Raw genomic sequence first — 21,419 nt, 5'->3', positions numbered from 1 at the left:
ACTTTATTCGGATGGTTTACAGTTATCATGTAGCTAACGCTAACCTACTGTTGCCTTTTCATGAGAGATCTGTAACGTCTGTAATTTATCTTATTACAATTACATCAAGCTTGGCGATCTTGAAATGCGGATATCGCACGCGCCATATAACCAACAGGAAAACGGTTATCCAAATAACAAAGAAGTGTACAACACTCGCCGTTACAGTGTGTGTATTCACACACATACTTGATGCTGTCTACCTTTACATTAGCAACTGCATAGCTAATGTTACAGCCACATTCTACGTGTAACAAGCTAGGTAACCATCAACAGTAAAGCAACACACTTATATCATTAGTTGACTTAACGTTACTTGTCCGAGGTGTGTAGCTGAGCCAAAGAGAGTTGGTACTGATCCAGACTTTAGCTTCAGACGTTCAGCAAGCCCAGCTCTGTATTGACCCTTCGGTCTTCATTTGTATATCCAATTATTGAGCCATTATTACGCTTCACTCGCTCAAAAGCCATGATATCTCTCGTGGACAAACTAAAATCGCGCGCGCGCGTTCCTACTTCCTAGCTCATTTTCTCATGGGCAGAAAATATTCTCTGGGCGGGCAAAGCAGAGAAAGGGAGGTAACATTTCTCCTTATAACGTCATAAGGAGGAGATTCAAGATCAGCCCGGTTGAGCTTCCATTTTCTCAAAGGCAGAGAAAGATAGCAAAAGCTCGATTTACACCGATTACAATTTCTAGAAACTTGGGGACCATATACAGGCTAGGGGAACTCATATTAATGTTAAAAAAAAACTCAGAAAGTGAAAATTTCATGTCATGGGACCTTTAAAGGGTTAGTTCACCCAAAAATGAAAATTCTGTCAGTAATTACTCACCCTCATGTTGTTCCAACCGCATAAGACCTTCGTTCATCTTCGGAACACAAATTAAGACATTTTTGATGAAATCTGAGACGAGCTGATCACTTCTCCGTAGGCTGCTAGGTGGCCCAAACTTGCTGGCCCAGAAAAGTTATTAAAGAGATCGTTAATATAGTCCAAGTGACTACAGTGGCTCAATCTTAAGTATATTCATTTCCTTCTCTCTGGGCCTCGTAAGTGTTTTTGCGCAGCGCGTCTGTGTTACATGTCACCACGTAGGCTCACTATTGGCCGACGCTGGTCATGTGTGTGACGCGCAGCGCAAAAACACTACGCGAACCAACTAGAGGCCCAGAGAGAAGGAAATGAATAGTGGAATGAAGTCGTTATTTTTGTTTGTTTTTGCGCACAAAAAGTATTCTCGTCGCTTGATATACTTAAGATTGAGCCACTGTAGTCACTTGGACTATATTAACGATCTCTTTAATAACTTTTCTGGGCCAGCAAGTTTGGGCCACCTAGCAGCCTACGGAGAAGTTATCAGCTCTCAGATTTCATCAAAAATATCTTAATTTGTGTTCCGAAGATGAACGAAGGTCTTACGCGGTTGGAACAACATGAGGGTGAGTAATTACTGACAGAATTTTCATTTTTGGGTGAACTAACCCTTTAAAATCACTGTATTGGCTACCTGTGCATTTTAGAATAGGGGTTATGCGCAACATACTTCCGGGTTCTACAAAACAGATATAACTACTTCCGGTCGTCAGCTACTGAGGTAAACACAGCGTAGGAATGGCGACCTTTTATAGCCGGTGTTTACAGGAGCTACCCATTCTATCCATTTCAGATGTACATCGTATTGCCAAACGGACTTCCAGACCCCCGAGTACTCCGTTAGATAAAGGATTTAAGTTTTACGCCTCCTCATTTATTCATGATTATGAAGGTATGTAAGTTAGTATGTAGCTTTTGCTAATGGCACCCGATGTAGAGTTAGCTAACTATCAGTAAGATAGTTTAGACTTGTATGCTATCATAGTAGTTTAACCTTTTATATTTGCTTGCAGACGATTAAAACAATCAAATGAAGACTGCATTTAATTTTTTGTACAAACATTTTTTTTTTTGATACGTAAGCATTCGTGACATTTTAATTACAACAGAAATAAGAATTGTTTTCTAAAAAAGCGAAATATAAGTTACCTCAGAGATCACCTACCGCTGCAGATCCGTACGGTAGTGCAAACCGGAAATGCTTATACCTGTTTTCCGGTTCGAACGTTGGGCGTTCCGCATAACCCCTATTGAGTTTAAAATTCTTCTCTTTGTTTTTAAATCCGTAAATAATCTGGCATGAGCTATTTGTCCGATCTTCTCTGTCCACACAATCCCACACGAAACCTGAGGTCTGGTGATCAGAAACTTTTGTCTGTCCCCAGATCACGGTTGAAGAATAGAGGAGACAGAGTCTTTGCGATTGCTGGCCCTAGGCTGTGGAACAGCCTTCCGGTTTTCATCACAGCGGCTCAATCTCTAACTGCTTTTAAATCCTCTCTTAAAACCTACTTTTTTTCTTTAGCTTTTAATTCATTGTCAGCTTTTGTCATGAATGGATGGTTATGTCCTTGTTCTGTATCCTGTGTATTGTTCAGCACTTTGGTCAGCCCTGTTTGCTGTTTTTAAATGTGCTATATAAATAAATACAAACTTGAAACTTGTCAACTCGGCATATATACAGTACCACTTATACCAGCAAGAGACCAGTTACCATGTTCCAAAACATAGCTATATAACTTTTTTTTTTTATTATGCAATGACTGGATGTTTATACTTTATTATTTATTATAATTCTCATGATATTATTTATTATATATCATAAATATATTTTCTCTGGTAGTCAGTTTTGTATATAAAGAATTACAGACTTAAATATCTGCATGTAAATATTTGTTAATAAGCAAAGCATCTACATTTTTTGAGTATAATACAGATTTTTTTTTTATTAAATAATTAGTGTGCATTTAGATTATACATTTAGCATATTTCGTCTGTTAATATGAAGCCATTCCCATAAACAGCAAAAGATAATCTATAAATTACAAGCAAATGCAAATACAAATGTATTAAAGTGTTCTGTTCAAATAGTAGTAAATAGAAAGCTTTCCACAGAAACAAATGAGCAATACACTATGACCCAGTTTCACAGACAGGGCTTAGATTAAGTCAGGATTAGGCCTTAGATCAATTAGGACATTTTAGTAGATTTTATAAACATGCATTAGACAAAAACATTACTGGTGTGCATCTTGATACAAAACGATGGTACAGATATTTAAAAAAAAATGTCACTGCATGTTGCTTTCAGTTAAAACAGATCAAACATTTTAGTCTAGGACTAGCTTAAGCCTTGTCTGTGAAACTGGGGGCATAACGTCTAGTGTAATGTTTGACTCATAAATTCCCAGAAGTGCTTGTCAGTACATGGTTGTTTTGTTAGGTGTGCACACAGCTCAAGGCTTGGCACTGCTTTGACTAGGAGGGTAAGGTCAGGTCAGCAACCGAACCGTGGTTCCACTGATGTGGGCCTGCTTTGTCATGATATAAATATCATACAAGAGGGGGCGCTAGTGCGCAGAGGCCACCCATCAAGTCCCATCAGCTGACATGACAGACACTCTCTGTGTTCCAGTCACAGTCTATGGTTCCAGTAGAGGACCTTCACACTGAAACTTTCATCAGGTGTTGGCTTGAGAAAGTCTAGCCTGAAAATTTCAAATAATTGTAAAAGTGTGAAATTAATATATATATATATATATATATATAGGAAATGATATGTATTCTGGGTTGTTGCTATGGTGTTGCTATGCTTTTGCTAGGGTACTCAGGGCGGTTGCCATGGTACTTGCAGTGGTTGCTAGGGTGTTTGTATACAGTTGCTAGGGTGCTCATGCTAGTTGTTAGGGTGTTGCTATGCGGTTGGTAGGGTTAGGGTGGTGCTCAGGGTGGTTGCAAGGGTTTACTATGTGATTGCTAGAGTATCAGGGTGGTTGCTGGGGTGTTACTATGCGGTTGCTAGGGTGCTCAGGTAGGTTTCTACAGTGTTTCTATGCGGTTGCTAGGGTGTTGCTATGTGGTTGCTTGGGTACTCAAGGTGGATGCTGGGGTGATGCTATGCGGTTTCGAGGGTATTCTAGGTGGCTGATAGAGTGTTACTATGTGGTTGCTAGGGTACTTGGGGTGTTTGTTAGGGTGTTGTTATGTGGTTGCTAGGGTACTTGGGGTGTTTGTTAGGGTGTTGTTATGCAGTTGCTTGGGTTTCTGGATGGTTGCTAGAATGTTACTGTGAAGTTGCTAGTGCATATTATAACATTGTTAGAAAACTGGCTGGCTGGCTGGAAAATACAAATAAATTTTGATCAAATGAAAATGAAATGGAATGGTACATTTGTGTTAATAATAGTGATCAAAGTGTAAATGTTGCTATTTTAAAAATTATAGTTTGATTTGTACAATTATTACAACCTTGAAGATAATAGCAGAATGTTTGGGTGAACTGTCCCTTTAATACAGGTTGAAACAATAATATATATATATATTATACATGAATGTTTGTTAAAACAATTCTGGAGGACAGCATTCACGTCACGTAGAGCAATAACAGATCAATAGAAGTAACTCAGGAAAGGAACTGCTTAGATTGATGAACTCAGTAAGTCTGGTTAAATGTTCAAAGAATTTTATGTCAAGAGAGATAGTTTTGCAAACACTCACAAAAACGTTCAGGAGCAGGGAAAATGCTCAATGTAAATTGGCAAGGAGGCGGAGTATGGAAAAAACTTTAAGTATGAAGAGATTTGATTGACCCAGGTCCTCTTGGCTAGTAGAGCTCCTGTTCACTGTCTCTTATTCTCAATCAGTCACAGGAGGTTCTCAAAGCTGATGGAAGGAGCCTAATACAACACAGATCAGGACAGAAGCAGCTCCAAACACAGGTAAGACAAATTTTACTACACATTATGGTACTAAAATAATATTATTACTATAATCATTGTATCCATTGCTATAATTAATTAATGGCAGTAAGAATAACTGTAATTATAAGTGGGCTGAATGTTTTGTATTGCAAAAATAATGGTCAGTTTAAGATTACATAAAACTGCAGATGATTCGATAAGAATGAAATAATAAAAATATCAATATTTATGCAATATTTATGATGTACATTTTATTCAGCAAGGAAGCAAAAAAATCAACCAAAAGTGACAGTAAAAACATTGTTCTGAAAGAATTTAATTTAAAATAAATCCAGTTCTTTTGAACTTTCTATTCATCAAAGAAAAATGTATCACAGTTTCCCAAAATGTCCCAAACATTGATAATAATAAGAAAAGTTTCTTGAGCAGCAAATCAGAATAGAATGATTTCTGAAGGATCATGTCACACTGAAGTCTAGAGTAATAATGCTGTAAATTCAGCTTTGCCATCACAGGATAGACAACAGTTATTTTAAATGGTAATAATATATCACAATATTGCTGTTTTTACCATATTATTGATCAAAGAATTGCAGCCTTGGTGAGCTTAAGACACTACTTTCAAAAACATTAAAAAAAACATACCAATACCAAACCTTTGAATGGTAGTGTTTTGTATTATTATTATTAATTATTATTATTATTTTTATATGTAATTGAACTAAAAACAATTATCAGTTTTCAATTTCAAAAACGTATTAAAGGCCAGTCTGAACAGAAGCCTTTATGTGGCTAAGATTTTTTTGGGATGCCTCTGTGGTGAGCACTTAAATAAGATTGGAATATTTTTTTTTAAATTGTCAGTTTTCAGTTGGCTAACATTATGTATGAGTTTAGTCAAAGACATACAGTCCCTGTGAGAAGAAGACAGTGCGGCTCTGTTGCTGCAGTACAGTCCCTCTGCTGATAGGGTTTTGGGGGCTTTTTCCAAAAATGCAGACTTCAGCTCAGCGAGCCCAAAATATATTTGAAAGACATGTATTTTATATTTACACAAATTTGAGCAGTAAATGAATGAATGTGTGACTAAACATGAAACGCCAAGGCAAACTAAAGGAAACCTTTTCTCTTTTTCAGGGAACAGATCTGTCATATCCCAAGTACTTGTAAGATAGTTGAGAAAAATAAATATAAAAACTTGCAATTCTTATTTAGGTTTTATATTATTAGTCCTAATTTGTATGAAAGCCAATGCCAACTTATTTCAGCATAAAATGTTAATCTCAATAGTTTTTCTCCTCGTCCTAAGTCCCGTGTCTTCTCTTAAAGGCACACATAATGAGAAAAAAAATGACACTACCAAATTAATGGGCCACACTATTAGCCATAATGTTCCAAAGCTAGTAGCTACATCAACCACCAAAGCTCATGCTGCTTCTTCAAAAAGTAGTAGCGCCAATCAGACTCTTATGTCCAGCCCGAAGCCTGTCGTGGAAGGTCTCCAGAAACCTGTTCCTTCTCTTCAAGACACACTTAGCGAGAATACAAATTATTCGACTAAAACAAGAGTAAACACTATTAATCTTAATGTTCAGAAACCAGTAACCACATTATCAAACTCCAAAATGAAAAACCAAACTCAATCTGCTTCCTCAAAAACTAGCAGCATCAGTCACACTCTCCCATCCACTACAAAGCCTGCTGTTGATGGTGTCCAGAAACCTGGGCCTGCTCTCCCAGGGAAACTTAATGAGAAGAAAAATTCTACTGCCAAGTCAAGAGCCCACACCAGTGGTCTTAATGTTCCAAAGCTAATGACTACAGCATTGAAGACTAAAATGAAAAACCAGACTCATCCTACTTCCTCATTTACGAGCAGCATCAGTCAGTCTCCTCCATCCACTGCTAAGATTGTTGTGGATGAAAGATCACTTAGCGAGAAGAAAAATTCCACTTTGAAGTCAACAGATCAAACTATTGAGGTTAATGTGTCAAAGACGGTGACTATAGTATTAAACACCAAAATTAAAAACCAGACTCAATCTACTTCCTCAAAAATTAGCAATGTCGGTCAGCCTCAAGACATTGCACAGAAACATGTACCTTCTCTTCAGGATCCACTTAGTGAGAAGCAAAATTCTACTGTGAAGTCAACGGCCCAAACTATTAAAGTTGTGACTACGTTATTAAACACCAAAATATCCTCAACATCTAGTAAAGTGAATCAGACTCTCCCATCCTTTAAAAAGCCTGATGTGGACACCATCCAGAAACCTGTGCAAAGTGTACAAAACCCAATTAGTGAGAAGAAAAATGTCACTACTAAGTCAATCATCAACACTATAAAACTTAATGTTCAGAAACCAGTGACTACATTATTAAAGACCAAAATGAAAGACCAAACTAAATCTACTTCCTCAACAACTAGTAGAGTGAATCAGACTCTCTCATCCTCTTCCAAGCATGATGTGGTCAACGTCCAGAAACCTGTGCAAAGTGTACAAAACCCAATTAGTGAGAAGAAAAATGTCACTACTAAGTCAATCATCAACACTATTAATCTTAATGCTCAGAAATCAGTAACTACATTACTAAAGACCAAAATGAAAAACCAAATTCAATCTACTTCTGCAAAAAACAGTAGCATTGATCAGACTCTTCCATCCTCTTCGATGCCTGCTCTAGATGTTGTTCAGAAACCTGTGTCTTCTCTTCCAGCTACATTTGGCGAGAAGAAAAATACTACTACCAAGTCAGTAAGCCACACTATCAGTGTTAATCCTTCAAAGCCAGTATTCACCAAAATGAAAAACCAAACTCTTTCTGCTTCCTCAAAACCTAGTAGCAACAATGAAACTCTTTCATCCACACCAAAGTCTGCTGTAGATGTCCAGAAACCTGGTCCTTCTCTTCAAGGCACACTTAACAAAAAGAAAAATTCCACTTTAAAGTCTAAGACCCAAACTATTAGTCATAATGTTCCCAAGCTAACTACATTATTACAAAATCAGACTAATTCTACTTCCTCAAAAATCAATCAGACTCAGTCAATGTCCCAAACTATCAATGTTAATTCATCAAAGCCAACACAAAAACAAACTCAATCTACTTCTTCAAAAATTAGCAAGGTCAATCAGACTGATGCATTCACTGCCACACCTGTAGTGGATGGTGTCCATAATCCCACTAAAGACAAACCTGCAGAGAGTTCACCAGTTAAAGTGGTCATCACTGAGGGTTGCGTTCAACAGGAGTCTCGCATAGATGCAGGGAACATTACCAAAGTACGAGAAACAGAGCTAAGTTTGAATCCAGGATCTCCTCTGGTTATGACTCATCACATCAGCCTGGTACAAGGGGCCTGCACAGGAGGATGTGAGACGCAGATGGCCGCACTGAGGGACAGAGTTGAGTTTCTAGAGAAAGAGATGTCAGTGATTAAAAAGATGTGTAAGTAAAATGATGTACTAACAAAAAAAACAAAAAAAACAACAAAAAAATTGTTAACCATTACTATGGTATTTTAATGGCTCTGGCAGATAAAAATGTCTAGAGTAATTGTTGTGAATTGAAACTAGATGAACTGGTTTTAAGTCACACACTGTACCATCTATCTTCAGGTGTCCAGTGTTCAGGAGAGCAGTGCCCTAAAAACTGTAGTGGCCAGGGCAAGTGTGAAGGAGGAAAGTGTGTATGTTTCCAGAGCTTCAGTGGCCCTGACTGCAGTGGAAAAACATGCCCCTCTAACTGCAACAAAAAAGGGAAGTGTGTGAAGGGAAAGTGCATGTGTCAGACTGGTTTTACAGGCCTAGACTGCAGTAAGGGTAAGTAAAGCATATGAGAGTCAACCATATTTTAAACTTCAATGTTTAATGGAATAGTTCACTACAAACATTTAATTCAGTCATCATTCACTCACACTCATGTTATTCCAGTGTTGTATGTCTTTCTTTAATCCGTAGAACATAAAAGGAAACATTTAGCTAAATGTTTATGCTGCTTTCCATACAATGAAAGTGAATGGTGACCAGTGTCACAGATATGTTTAGTTTGATTGTGTTTTAGTTTGGATGTGTTCTGTTCCTATTTGCCTGTTTTCCCTTTGCTTGTTTGTTTCTATGGTTTTTGATTAGTTACGCACCTTAGTTAATTATCTTACCCTGTCTATTTAAGTCCTTAGTTTCCTTTGGGTTCGGTCTCATTTGAGTTTTGTTGCTATATTTCCTGTGTTTCCCGAGAATTGTGATTAACTGTTCTTGTTGATATTCCTATACATTGTGCGATTATTACAGCCACCAACCAGGGGCTTTCAAACTCCAAAAAGTAGCAGAAAAGTATTATAAAGTAGTCCATATGACCTATACACTATACTCATACTTTTGAAGTCTTGGGGCGCGTGTCCACCAAAGCGTTTTTTTCCCGGCATCTAGCATATTTTTCCAATTGGTTTCAATTGGACCACCACTTTTTTTTTTTTTTTATGCCAAGAGCGTAATGAGGCGCTGTGCGCTCAATTTTGTACTGGTTGCCGAGATTTGAAGAATGTTCAACTTTGGGTAAAACACTGTCACTTCTTACCCAGACATCCAATCACAGTGAAGGTGGGGCAGGATAAAATACCACACCGACCAACTGTCACATTCTGCTTGTACAATGTCAACAGATGACAACAATAAGCATAATAACGGAACAAAATCATTTAAAACAAGAGCCAGAGAAAATACTTTACATTGTATCAAAATTTTTATTTAGAAACAATACAGAAACAAACTTTCTCTGAAATGAGATACTAGTTACACTTCCGCTGATATTCTGTGTCATAGCAAGCAAAGCGTCTGCTCTGCCAAAACGCTCTCAAGTGCCCATAGCAAGGCGTTTTCAGCAGAGCACCTTTTGTTTCCAGCTGGCTTAAAAACACTTTGGTGGACACCCTGTCTTAATGCAAGGAAAATATGGACATCTGTATGTAAGATGAAATACAAAGTTCTGTCATGAAACTCTAGATGGCGCAGGCTAATAGGTCCTTAAGTCAACCTGCTTGAAATCACATCATTCACATCATTCTTCAGCAGCAGCATGTCATGTATGTATTGGCAGTAGCAAGTAGCAATAACCAACAGAAGCAGCAATAACAGCAGCAGCAACGTAGCAGATCTATTCTACCAAGACCAAATATATCAACATTGTCATACCCATTACCATGCCAAACTAGCCTGGAAATCCAGACCTAAATCTGAAAGATTAATGGTCTGGCATCGACTAATGAAAATCGGCCAGCTCGAGGAGCTCAAGCATGCATTTGAAAATCTCACTGCACGCAATTGGATAACACTACGACCAATCACAACAAGCCCCCATATGCTTGCTACCAGCGGAGCTAACTGGTAGATTAGACTCTTGCCATATCCGGTCGGCAAAACAGCAAAAACACCCTTCTTGCAAAGGAACTATTCGAGCACCGTCTTCTGTTCCTCTTTTAGATAAAAAGCCAAATGTCAACAGATGACAACAATAACCATAATAATCTACCTTGTTCATTGTAGCGGCCAAAGCCGTTTCAAACAACTGGTCCATAGCCATAGCCATCTTGCAATGTTTACTAATGACTTCGACGTCACAGCGCTGTCGTCATCTGTGTAGCTCAACTCTCGCCCGCCTATATCAGATAACCTGATGTGATTGGTGCAGCTCGGATACAAGGGCATATTTAATGAGCATCATTGCTCGACGCCAGAGTAAACTCGTTGAGCAAATTCAACTTGTGCTCTCGCGAGAACTTTGGATTTCCAGGTTAATGCCAAACCCTTGTCGTGACAGAACTACTTTTATCATTTTAAATGGTGCTTTTTATAATGTTAAAGCTTCCAATCCATTTTCATTATGTGGAGCACAAACATGATGCCCATTTCATTTTGTGTTTCACATAAGAAAAATTTTTATGACACATGAGGGTGAAATATGATTATAGAATTTTCATTTTGGGATGAGATTTTTAAGAATGTATCTAGTCTCACTCTGAGTGACTTTTGCTTTTCCTAGGTGTTGACAAAAAAATCCCAGTAACTGTTGAAACTGTGACTATGAAGATATCCACTGTCAAGCCAGACACAAAATCTGTGAAAACAAAGTCAGACAAGACCATATTTGTGAAAAAGATAGATACAAAGGACCCAAAGAAAGACACCACAGCTAAGCCAACATTGTCCACAGGTAAAGTCCAGTCCAGTCCAAAAAGTGACAAGATTATTAAGACTATTGGCCAAGTTCTGCTAAAGCATGAAGGTAGAAGACGTCATGAGCAAGCAAAAAAGGGCAAAACAAAAGTCATAAATCTGGGTTTAGACAAGAAATCCCAAACGGACAAGAAAAATAATCTTAAAGATGAACCTGGCACCAAAGAATCATCTAAAGTAACTACATCCAGGACAAAGGTTTCTACGAGAACTGCAGGTGATCAAGGGCTGGAAAGCAAGACTAATGTTACATTTACTAAAAAAGACAAGAAGCTATTCCATGGCAATGTTACAACAATTCTCCAAGCAGAGAGGAATCCTGGTAAGCATATAAATGGGACAAGTATTGAATCCAAAACTCATATGAAGCATTTCAACAGAACTAGCAGCAGATTATCAGTCATTGGATCAGTGGAGGTTCATAATATCACCTCTACTGGGTTCATTTTGTCTTGGGAAACTCCTAAAGACACATTCAAGAACTTCACTGTCACAAGAAGGGAAATCAAAGCAGGAAATGAAGATTCAGAGAAAATACAGGATGGAGCAGCAGCTGAAAATGTAACTGATGTCCAAAGGCCCGGTTCAAACAGAACTTCAACTAAAGTCCACGGTAACAAACTTGAAGAAAGGACTGTGAAAAAGTTCTCACAAGTTATCGCTGGTACAGCACGGTCGTATCATTTCAAAGGCCTTCAACCTCAAATGCGGTACTCTGTTTCCTTGTTTGGCTCTGGTCCTGGTCTACGATCCAAAATTCATCGTCTTTCTTTATCAACTGGTAGGTTTCCCATATTTCCTGCTTTGGTTCACTGCAATAAACACCAGTGAAGAGCATTTACCCTTCTGCGGCGTGCTGGTAGCATTTCCATGAATACATGGGATACAGTACCTTCTGCATTTTAAATATTGACATTGGCATGACCCATTTATACTATTTTTGTCATAAATAACAGGCATAAGTTCAGTGACATCAGGAGCACAAAACAGCCTTAGATTTTCTTTGGCTGTCAATTTCCAGTGCTAAAATGAATGATGTGTACTGTATTGTTGAATGGTGAAGTTCACCATGCAATTATTTTAAGAGTGAATTCACCAATTGATTACTTGGATAATGAGGCATATTTATGTAAGAATATAAATATGAATATAAATGTAGAACTCTAAAATATACATTTGTGCTGAAATTTTGTTTGTTTGTTTTTTTAAACATTTATTTTTGGTGATTTTTTACTTTTTATTGTGATAGGATAGTATAGAGTGGACAGGAAGCAAGGTGGGAGAGAGAAGGGGGATGGGATCGGGAAAGGTCCACGAGCTGGGATTCGAACTCGGGTCACCCGAAGCGCAACAACGTTATATGTTGGCGCGCTGCCCGCAAGGCTATTCGCGCTGACTGTTTGTTTGTTTTTTTGACTGCGTTGTTCAACTTCTAAATGACATTTCACCCCCTTACCATCTTTTTTTTCCAGGCCCTGAGCCACCCACTGACCTGATGTTCAGCAATATAACAGAGACTTATGTTTCAGTCTCCTGGGGAAAACCTAAAAGCATAGTAGCAGAATTTAAAGTCACGTACACCAACATTGTGACTGGTACTGAAAATCTTTTTGAGTTATCCTGCTTTTCTGCTTCAACTAATAAGTGTGTGCACCATTGCTGGTGTGCCACAATAAACTGAGTCTGAGATGTGATTTTACAATGCTTTACCCTTTTATGCTGCAGGTGAGAGTGGCTCCATGTCTGTTGACTCTCAACTGTCCCATGTTCTCCTGTCTAAGCTCTCTGCTGGCTCCACTTATGATATTACTGTGAGCTCAGTCCTGGAGACACTCAAGAGCGAGCCAATCACAGCCTCCATCACTACAGGTGAGCACAAGGCTTGTTTTTTTTTTTTTTACTTGAAGTTATGGTTAAACAATACCTCTTACAGTGTTTTCTTTTTGATCTGATACCAAAAACCAACACACTAGATTTTAGTGATTTAAAATCAAAGAGTCTAGGTAAGGAATAAATAAAGGCAGGGATTTTTTTTTTTTTTTGTTGTTTTTTTGCCCAAGCTATACACTTCACAGGAAACCGCCTCTGGACACTTGCCTTTAGGTAAGACATCCAACCCGAGGGACTGCGAAGCTGACAGTGAACCACTCGGCCCGGATCTCAGAGACGGGGTATCCAGTGGAGCATGACTCAGCATGGCGCTTACAAACCTTGCCAGCGAGGGGAGTTTCTCTGCTCGATCCACAGATCTACCCAGCGCTTGTGTTTCAAAGCACTGAGGAGGCCTGAGAAGGCCTAAAGGCTGATTTAACTGGGAGGCCTCTTGAGAGGCCTACGACCATCTGACCAGACTCAGGAGTCCGAGTACTCATGGTGACCCTCAGTGAGGGGAGCACATGGTCCACCTTGTAGGCAAACCAGAAATGCTTTAGCAGAACGCCTCCAGTATCCCTAGTATAGCCTAGGCCAGCTGCTACGGCGGCCCAAGGGCTAACACAGATGTGTCTCAGAAATAAAACAAGTGGCAGCATAAAACACTTCCATTCTTTCTGGAATGACATTCTGCCACTTAGCGCTCCGCTAACATTCCATTTAAGTGAATGAGCGGCGGCCTCAAAAAGCTCTCATCATGAGAGGAAGCCTAAGCTATTAACATAGTTCCTTACAACTAGAATGAGCGGTGGCGCACCCCGTGAATTCACAAAAAGGAAGCCATCACATACTCACAAAAGAGGGTGCTTTTTTTAATTGGTGCTTTTTTATATCGTTCTAGCCACCTAACAGGGGAACTTCAGGGCCCTAATATCCAAGTTTACTTTACCTTACCTTAATGTACAATAACACAACCCCATAACTCTACACAGGGAACAAAAGGTCTGTAGAGAAATGTGCGTCTGTGCGTGCTCTTCACCCAGACAGAAAATGCACAGTTTCATGTGTGTCACCCGGCGTCAATTATCTTGGGCACGGGTCAGCACACTTATGAAAACAATCAGCCTTCCCCATGCATGTCATTGTAAATTTCTCTTACCGTAATCCTTCAGCGTTTACAAACAGAACAATCCCTGAAGACGAAAAAGGTGGATGTCATGTTTGCAAGGCGCCCTTTTTATACTTCCAGGTCGCACGATGATGACATCATGGGCTGTCGCAGGTCAATATGATTGCCGTGATTCGATAGCAGTTTCAGACACCTGTCTCGCCTGAGGCGTTCCCCAAAGCATCATTCGACCCAGTGCGAGTTCCCTTTCGAAAGGGAACAATATGCATAATAACAACATATCCTTTGTAAATTATTATATTTATAAAAATCATAAATGTATGCTACCTGTAATATTACTTGTCCCTATCCCTAAATCACACCGATACACCTACACCTACTCTTAACCCTACCCATTAGATACTTTTTCCCCACTGTTCTTTAACCTTCAGGCACTTTATTTCCACATTTTGAACATTTTCTTAATTTTTTATTTTAAATAATGGTTCTCCAAGTTGTTATGTGATGGAAAAAAGGTGAAGAATGAGTTCGGAAAAAGGCCGATTCGAACGCAGGTAGCAGGAAGACACAGGTCGTGTCTAAAGTTAAAGCCGCCCAACTTATGCTCATAAATACTAAATATGAAAAATGCTTGTCATTTCATAGGCAATAGTTCCTACAAAACTATTACTAACAATTTTTTTTTCCACTTCAAAGCTTATGATACACATACATTTTCATGCTAAATAAATTGTAAAAAGTTTAAAGGATCAAGTTTCTAATATCAGAATTAATCCTCTTGATAAAATTATCGATACAAGAACAATCTTCTCATCTCTACTTGATTTTGCAGTCATTGATGACTTTCACATTTATCTAAATCCCAGTGCCAGACTCTCCTACAGAACTAAAAGTGGTGAACATCACAGACACTAAAGCTCTGCTAGTATGGAAACCGTCCCAAGCTAAAGTGGACAGCTATATCCTCAGTTATGGAACTACAAAATGTAAGTGCAGTCAAACCTATTAAATGGCTGGTTCTCCACTAACCATCATGACTTACTCAAGTTGTTTTGCTTTCTAGCTCCTAATGTGACTATTACAGTGACATTATCTGGCAGTACTGTGGAGCATCAGCTCAGAGGACTCCATAGATCTTCTTTGTACATGGTGAAAATCACAAGTCAAGTCAACCGCCTCCAGAGTAGCCCAGTCTCCACAACCTTTACAACAGGAAGTGGTGCGTAAACTGTCCCGATTATGTTTACTCACCCTCAAGTAAACCACATGGCACAAAAGAAATATTGAAGTAACATAAAAGTAATAAAAAAAAAAAGATTTTCATGTTATGACTGATAATCACTAAATATCTTTAATACCATATTGTCTAAATAATTTTTTTTTAATTAAAACATTCAAATTCATTGTTTTAAATGCTACAATGAAAATGTAGGCATCACAATGATATAATGTATAGTATAAAAATTGGATATTTATTTTGATATTTTCTAAATATTATATTTAACCGTGTTATTAAAGTATTAGTGCTTTTAAAGATTACCTTTTCTGTCATCTATAGTTCGTTTCATTTATCTAAAAAAAAATAGCATGCACAATTAAATATCCAATATCAGCCAATTTCTGTAAAATACAAAAATCTGTAATTTCGAATGATATCCCTAGTTTTACTCATTATACAATTACAGTTGGTATGGAAAAATCAAGTGATAAACTGAAAATTAAGTAAAACATTTTATTTTACATTATTACAAAGTGCAATTATTAAGTGTGTTAAGAAACATAGTCACAAAAGTGTGCTCTCTTTTTTATCTCTTTACTGTATTATCTGCAAGTACTGCTTTTTGAAAGTATACTTTTGAGATTTGAAGTACACTACAAATGCACATTCAATACTATTAAGCACTCTACTTTTTCACAAGGGAACTTTAATGCATCTAAATGTTAAAATAAATAAAATTAAAACGCTCAATTAAAAATCCAGTATCAGCCAATTATGATAAATCGTAAAAATCTGTAAAATTCGCCTGAAATCCTTAGTTTTACTCATTATACCGTCACAGCATGCATTTTCTGTAAAGCTGTTTTGAAACAATATGTATTGTGAAAAGCGCTATACAAATAAATGTAAATGTAAATTTAATTTAATTTAATTGAACAGCTGGTGACAAAACTGTGTGATGAAGAGACCAAAACTGTGATTATTTATCACTGAAAATCCTCCTATCCACCATGGTAGCTAAATATCCTCTATTGGATCTGCAATATCTAGTTTTTATCCTCTTTTTCCATGCCTGTATGATTTCCAGGAGTGAAGCTTCAGGTAGTGACTCCTACGGTGACCTTTCACTCAGCTGTGATTTCATGGAGGGCTCCCCGTGTGGCTTTCAAAAGTTATAGGCTCACATACCAGCTGAACGAGGAAGTCCAGGTGAATATACCAATCACTCAATAGCACCTCTCAGTCAAATTTAGCAGCCTTTCAACAATTTTCTCTGACCCTTGCTTATGAACAGGAGCTCATTTTAAATCCATCCTTGACGCACTATGAGCTGACTGGACTGGCAGCCTCCTCAAACTATACTGTGAAAATAGAGGGAGAAAGAGATGGACAGTACATCAGTTTTGTCTCCGCTGAGTTTACTACCGGTGCGAAATGATCTGTTTCTTAACTTTCAGCCCTCGTTGCGTTCTATCTTTAAGAGATTTGATTTTCTTACTTCTTCCCCTGTAGCTATGCTCCCGCACCCATACCCCAAAGAATGCTCAGAGGTACAGATCAACGGGATGAAGGAGTCAGGAAAGGCTGAGATCTACCTTGAAGGGAAGGATGGAGAGCCAGTCTTGGTCTACTGTGACATGGAGACTGATGGAGGAGGCTGGACAGTAAGAAACAAAAGCATGGATTGAGACCTCTAATACACTTACAGCTTTCCCCATGAAACTGTTGTTGGAGTGTGACATATTTAATATTTAGATCCTTTTTAAAACAGCCAATAGATTTGGTTTAAGTCACAGCCTTGAACCTCTGTAGTGTCAAGCGTGGCTTGCCTGATTTCATGGACAAAACAATTATGTAAAATTATATGCTCTTACACCCTTTGAAAAAAAAGTACACTTTATCAGACTTTTTCAAAAGAGTACTTATTATGGAACAATAACTAATAGGTAAGTAATAAGTAATAATTATGATTCCCTGAATACTGACCTCTCTACAATATACTTTAAAATAAACGTAAGTGTGAACTGAATGTAATGTTTTTACACTTAATTGCATGATAATTGCAATTAATTGAAAATGTATTATAGTTTCAATTTATATTAGATGCAATTAGTTGAGTTAAGAGTGCCTTTTTTATCTCTACATGTAATTTCATAATTACTTCTGTACTCAAGTATTTATTGTAAACTAAGTCTACTTCTATTGAAACTTGTATGTCATGCATTTAAATACATTTTAAATATATTATATTACAATTTAGTGCATTTAAAATAGGTACTGTAATAAAAGTAGACTAGAAGAATAACACACTACAGTTAAAATTTTAATTAAGTACTTTGCATGTGTACTTCTTTAAACGCATAAACATATTATTAAAACGTAAAGATTAAAAAATGTACTTTAAAACTTTAAATACAAAAGTAATTAAAAAGTGCACTTTTAAGCGTAAACTAGTGTGTTAAAGGGGACCTATTATGCAAAATTCACTTTTGCATGCTGTTTGGACATAAATGTGTGTTGCCAGTGTGTATACACAACCACCCAATAGTGATAAAAATCCACTCACTCTTTTTTTATTAATCCCCATAAATCATCAGCAGTGTCTCCCAACGACCTGTTTTCAGAATGCGGCTTTAGTGACGTCACTAAAGCCACAGGCCCCGCCCACGAGCGTTGACAGACACTGCCGTTTTAACATAGACCCGCCCTGATCGAGTTCACATCCGCTGCACTGACGAGATGTATCCCAAGCGTTGTAGGTGTTGTGTGGCTGGATGTATTAATCCACTGTCATGGACTATGTTCCATTCAGCTTAAACACTCCCAAGAAACTCCAGGACACAGCTGATTAATTTCCAAGAAGTTTACTGGGAATTCTGTGAAACTGCAATACAGTACAATGAGATGTCAATATTATTAATCAAACCCAGATACACAGTAACAGTGTAAATAGCACAGCTTAGCTAACATAGCAATGTAGCCTATATGATAAACGCCATCGAGCTAGTAAAAAAAATAACCAGCAGCAATAAACAAAGCTAACTTAGCCTTCTCAATAATCTTACAAAATTAAAATAAGCAGTAACCTAATGTTAAACAATGATAAATACTCACAGACGTTGCCTTAGCAAAAAGGGAGAAGGAAAAGCGATCGACTCAGAAACTGACGACTGATAGAGCTCACGCATTACTGTAGCTGATTACCCTATGCCGATATCACTTCCTGTTTCCCTACGTGCACGGGTACTGCGTTACTATGGTTACAAATATAATCAAACCACACCGAACTACTGAAATAAAGTAGAAACGCATTTCAAGCGGCATGACATCCACATAGCACTCTCTCTATTTACTCCCGAAATCTGAGGCAGCCGCTGAAGACGAGGTGGAATTATTTTGTTTTCAAAGAAAATGCTCCCTCAACTCTACTGAATTTCGTTTATGTACTTACGCACTTCTTATACTGTGTTTACTCAGCTCTTACGGTGATTTTCTGGAGTAAAACTGACGCTTCATCTTTTGTGTGATGTACAATAAACTTTATTAAACTCATCAGTATATTTTTGATCATCATTCGGACCTGGTCCAAAACAGCAGACTTGTAGGCTATTAATAGTGGATACATACAAGCAGATGACAAATACGTTATAACCGTAATTAAACTGAACTATACCTGTTCCATCTCCATACAGCACTCTGACTCTTATTGTCCGACTCCGGGTCGAAATGAACACCGTTACTGAGATTTTCTGATATTATCATCATTCCGTGATATGAAATTGTCCTGACTGAGCGTGAGGCGAGCTCATGAAGCTCCGCCTCCTGTGTCGTGCAGCAGAAGCTTATTTGCATTTAAAGGGAACACACTAAAACAGCGCGTTTTTCCGAGCACCAAAAAATGACAATTTAAACATTCTGTAAAAGATTATCTGTTGGGTATTTTGAGCTAAAACTTCACATACACACTCTGGGGACATCAGAGATTTATTTTACATCTTGTGAAAAGGGGCATAATAGGTCCCCTTTAAGAAACATGGTCATATACTCTCTTTAAATACACTTAAATATATTTAAGTTGCCTTTTAAATCATTAATATTATATTATCTGCAAGTACAGTTTTTCTTTTTTAGATATACAAGATTTGAGGCAAACTCTCTACATAAAGATTAAAGGGATTAAATTTTACTTGAATAAGACTTTGTTGTTTTGCAAATGCAGGTATTCCAGAGGAGAATGGATGGATCTACTGATTTCTTCAGGAGCTGGAGAGATTACAGCAAAGGCTTTGGTCTCCTGAGTGGGGAATTCTGGCTGGGTGAGATTTCCCACAGTGATTGTATTATTTTTTAAGAAACAAAAATTATTTTCAATTTAAACGATACATGAGGTTTCCACCTAATGAAAATCAGTGTAGAAATCAAATATTTTTTTGTTGTTGTTGTTGTTTTATTTTTTATTAGCACTTGTATTTTTTTGTAAATATTATTTAAATTTTGCCCCAACTCTCCATAGGAAATGACATCCTTTACACTCTCACCAGTCTTGCTCCAATGAGCTTGCGAATTGACCTGCGTTCAGGAAATGACACAGCCTTTGCTCATTATGCCAACTTCAACGTTAACTCAGAGGCTAATCTCTATGCAATCGAGCTGTCTGGATACTCTGGTACTGCTGGTAAGAGAAAAGATCATGCTTTGTAAAAAAAATATATATATAATAATAATTTTTGTAAGACTATATTCTGTATATGATAGCTATATTCTTTCTTTTTTCCAGGTGATTCCATGAAATATCACAACGGCCGTCCGTTCTCCACGAAAGACAAAGACCCAAACACCCTGAGTATCCATTGCGCTAAGGCCTACATGGGAGGCTGGTGGTATAAAAACTGTTACAAGGCAAACCTTAATGGTCTCTATGCCTCCTACACCGACAACAAGGTAGTACATCAGCAAATAGCGTTTCTGTATTTATTAATCTTAGGTTTTAAGTACAATGTTAAGAGGACCAAACTCTATCCCATTATAGGGATACCAATTGGGCTTGAGTCTCAAATTGTCTCTCATTAGTGCAGATTTCTGAGTCTTTTCCTCTTTTCTCTTAGGGTGTGGTGTGGATAGACTGGAAGGGCAAAGATGCGTCCCTCCCATTTACTGAGATGAAGCTTCGACCCTCCTATTTCAGTCAAACGATCCCAACAACCCCAACAACCCAGGGTTAAAACTGCAGAGTGAAGAGTTGCACATAGCGCAAATACACTGTACAAACTTCTACACACTGCTACTTCAGTATTGTATATTTTACCAATATACACACAAAACAAAAACTGTAAAGAAATCTGATGGCAGCTTTGCAAAGAACATATCACAACCTCCAGCCAATCACAAAAACTTTTATAAAAAAGTTAATATTCAGTTTTTCGAAATGTTATGTAGACTTACAGTATGCATGTGTTGATGTATTTGTGTTAATAGTGGTCCATCGTTGATATTAACATTTCCGCTACTGGAATAACTGCACTGTCTTGCTCTATTGGTACTATTTTTTTATTTTTTTTTATCTTTTCACATGACTGGTTTAGAATTCCTCTCTATGAATTTGTTTTACTTTTTATGTTCAACATATGTAGACAAAATCAATAAAAACAAAGTGCTAACGAGTCCTGGATTCAACATTGTAAGGTTTTGTATATTATTCTTAATATTTCTTTACATAGTATTTATTATTTTTTATTATACTTACTAAATCTGCATATAATTAATATAATATAATATAATATAATATAATATAATATAATATAATATAATATAAATATATTAATGCAGAATCAAAGCCAAATAACTGTATAACATATCTGTATAATGATTCTATGCATTAGTGCACATGGACCCATCAGTGAATTATTACAGCATAACATTTCTTTACAGGCAAATCCTTTTCCAAATATCCTTTTCCAAATGTCTGTTCAGTTCTGCTAAACTGCCAGTTGAAGCAGACTGGTTTAACAGTAATTCCTGTGAGGGCTGAAGGCTTAGATTGTGGTTTGGCTATAGACTAGATTCCGCCATACCTGACACTATACTTCTTTGATTGGTTTTTCAGGGTGGTAACTGTATTTCACTATATT

The 21,419-nt window shown here is 37.6% G+C and overlaps 1 protein-coding gene across 2 annotated transcripts; it reads left to right on the top strand.

Moving 5' to 3' along the window:
• The first annotated feature begins 3,646 nt into the window (after positions 1-3,646).
• On the top strand, positions 3,647-20,952 carry tnxba (tenascin XBa). 2 transcript variants are annotated; one of them, XM_082149966.1, is made up of 15 exons: positions 3,669-4,856; positions 5,976-8,288; positions 8,459-8,662; positions 10,878-11,852; positions 12,544-12,666; positions 12,797-12,940; positions 14,939-15,058; positions 15,136-15,291; positions 16,379-16,500; positions 16,586-16,718; positions 16,804-16,955; positions 19,511-19,607; positions 19,805-19,966; positions 20,069-20,232; positions 20,397-20,952. In XM_082149966.1, exons 2-15 carry the CDS (start codon positions 6,080-6,082, stop codon positions 20,511-20,513), a joined length of 4,878 nt encoding a protein of 1,625 aa, XP_082006092.1. In that variant the 5' UTR covers positions 3,669-4,856; positions 5,976-6,079; the 3' UTR covers positions 20,514-20,952. The 2 variants fall into 2 exon arrangements, 1 of the variants encoding a protein (XP_082006092.1); XR_014200665.1 differs by lacking the exons at positions 16,586-16,718; positions 19,805-19,966; positions 20,069-20,232; positions 20,397-20,952 and having other exon boundaries at positions 3,647-4,856; positions 19,511-19,606.
• The last annotated feature ends 467 nt before the right edge of the window (positions 20,953-21,419 follow it).

Source organism: Leuciscus leuciscus (assembly GCF_965113295.1).
Source record: "Leuciscus leuciscus genome assembly, chromosome: 20".
Lineage (NCBI taxonomy): Eukaryota > Metazoa > Chordata > Actinopteri > Cypriniformes > Leuciscidae > Leuciscus > Leuciscus leuciscus.
Note: the sequence above shows the minus strand (reverse complement) of the source record. Positions and strands in the feature narration are given on the sequence as shown.

Excerpts from the sequence above, each read along its gene's own strand:
- tnxba (XM_082149966.1), top strand. The coding sequence starts at position 6,080 with ATGAAAGCCAATGCCAACTTATTTCAGCATAAAATGTTAATCTCAATA. Across the intron at positions 15,292-16,378 it reads AACCTTTACAACAGGAAGTG|GAGTGAAGCTTCAGGTAGTG; the intron begins GTGCGTAAACTG and ends TATGATTTCCAG. Across the intron at positions 16,719-16,803 it reads CTCCGCTGAGTTTACTACCG|CTATGCTCCCGCACCCATAC; the intron begins GTGCGAAATGAT and ends CTTCCCCTGTAG.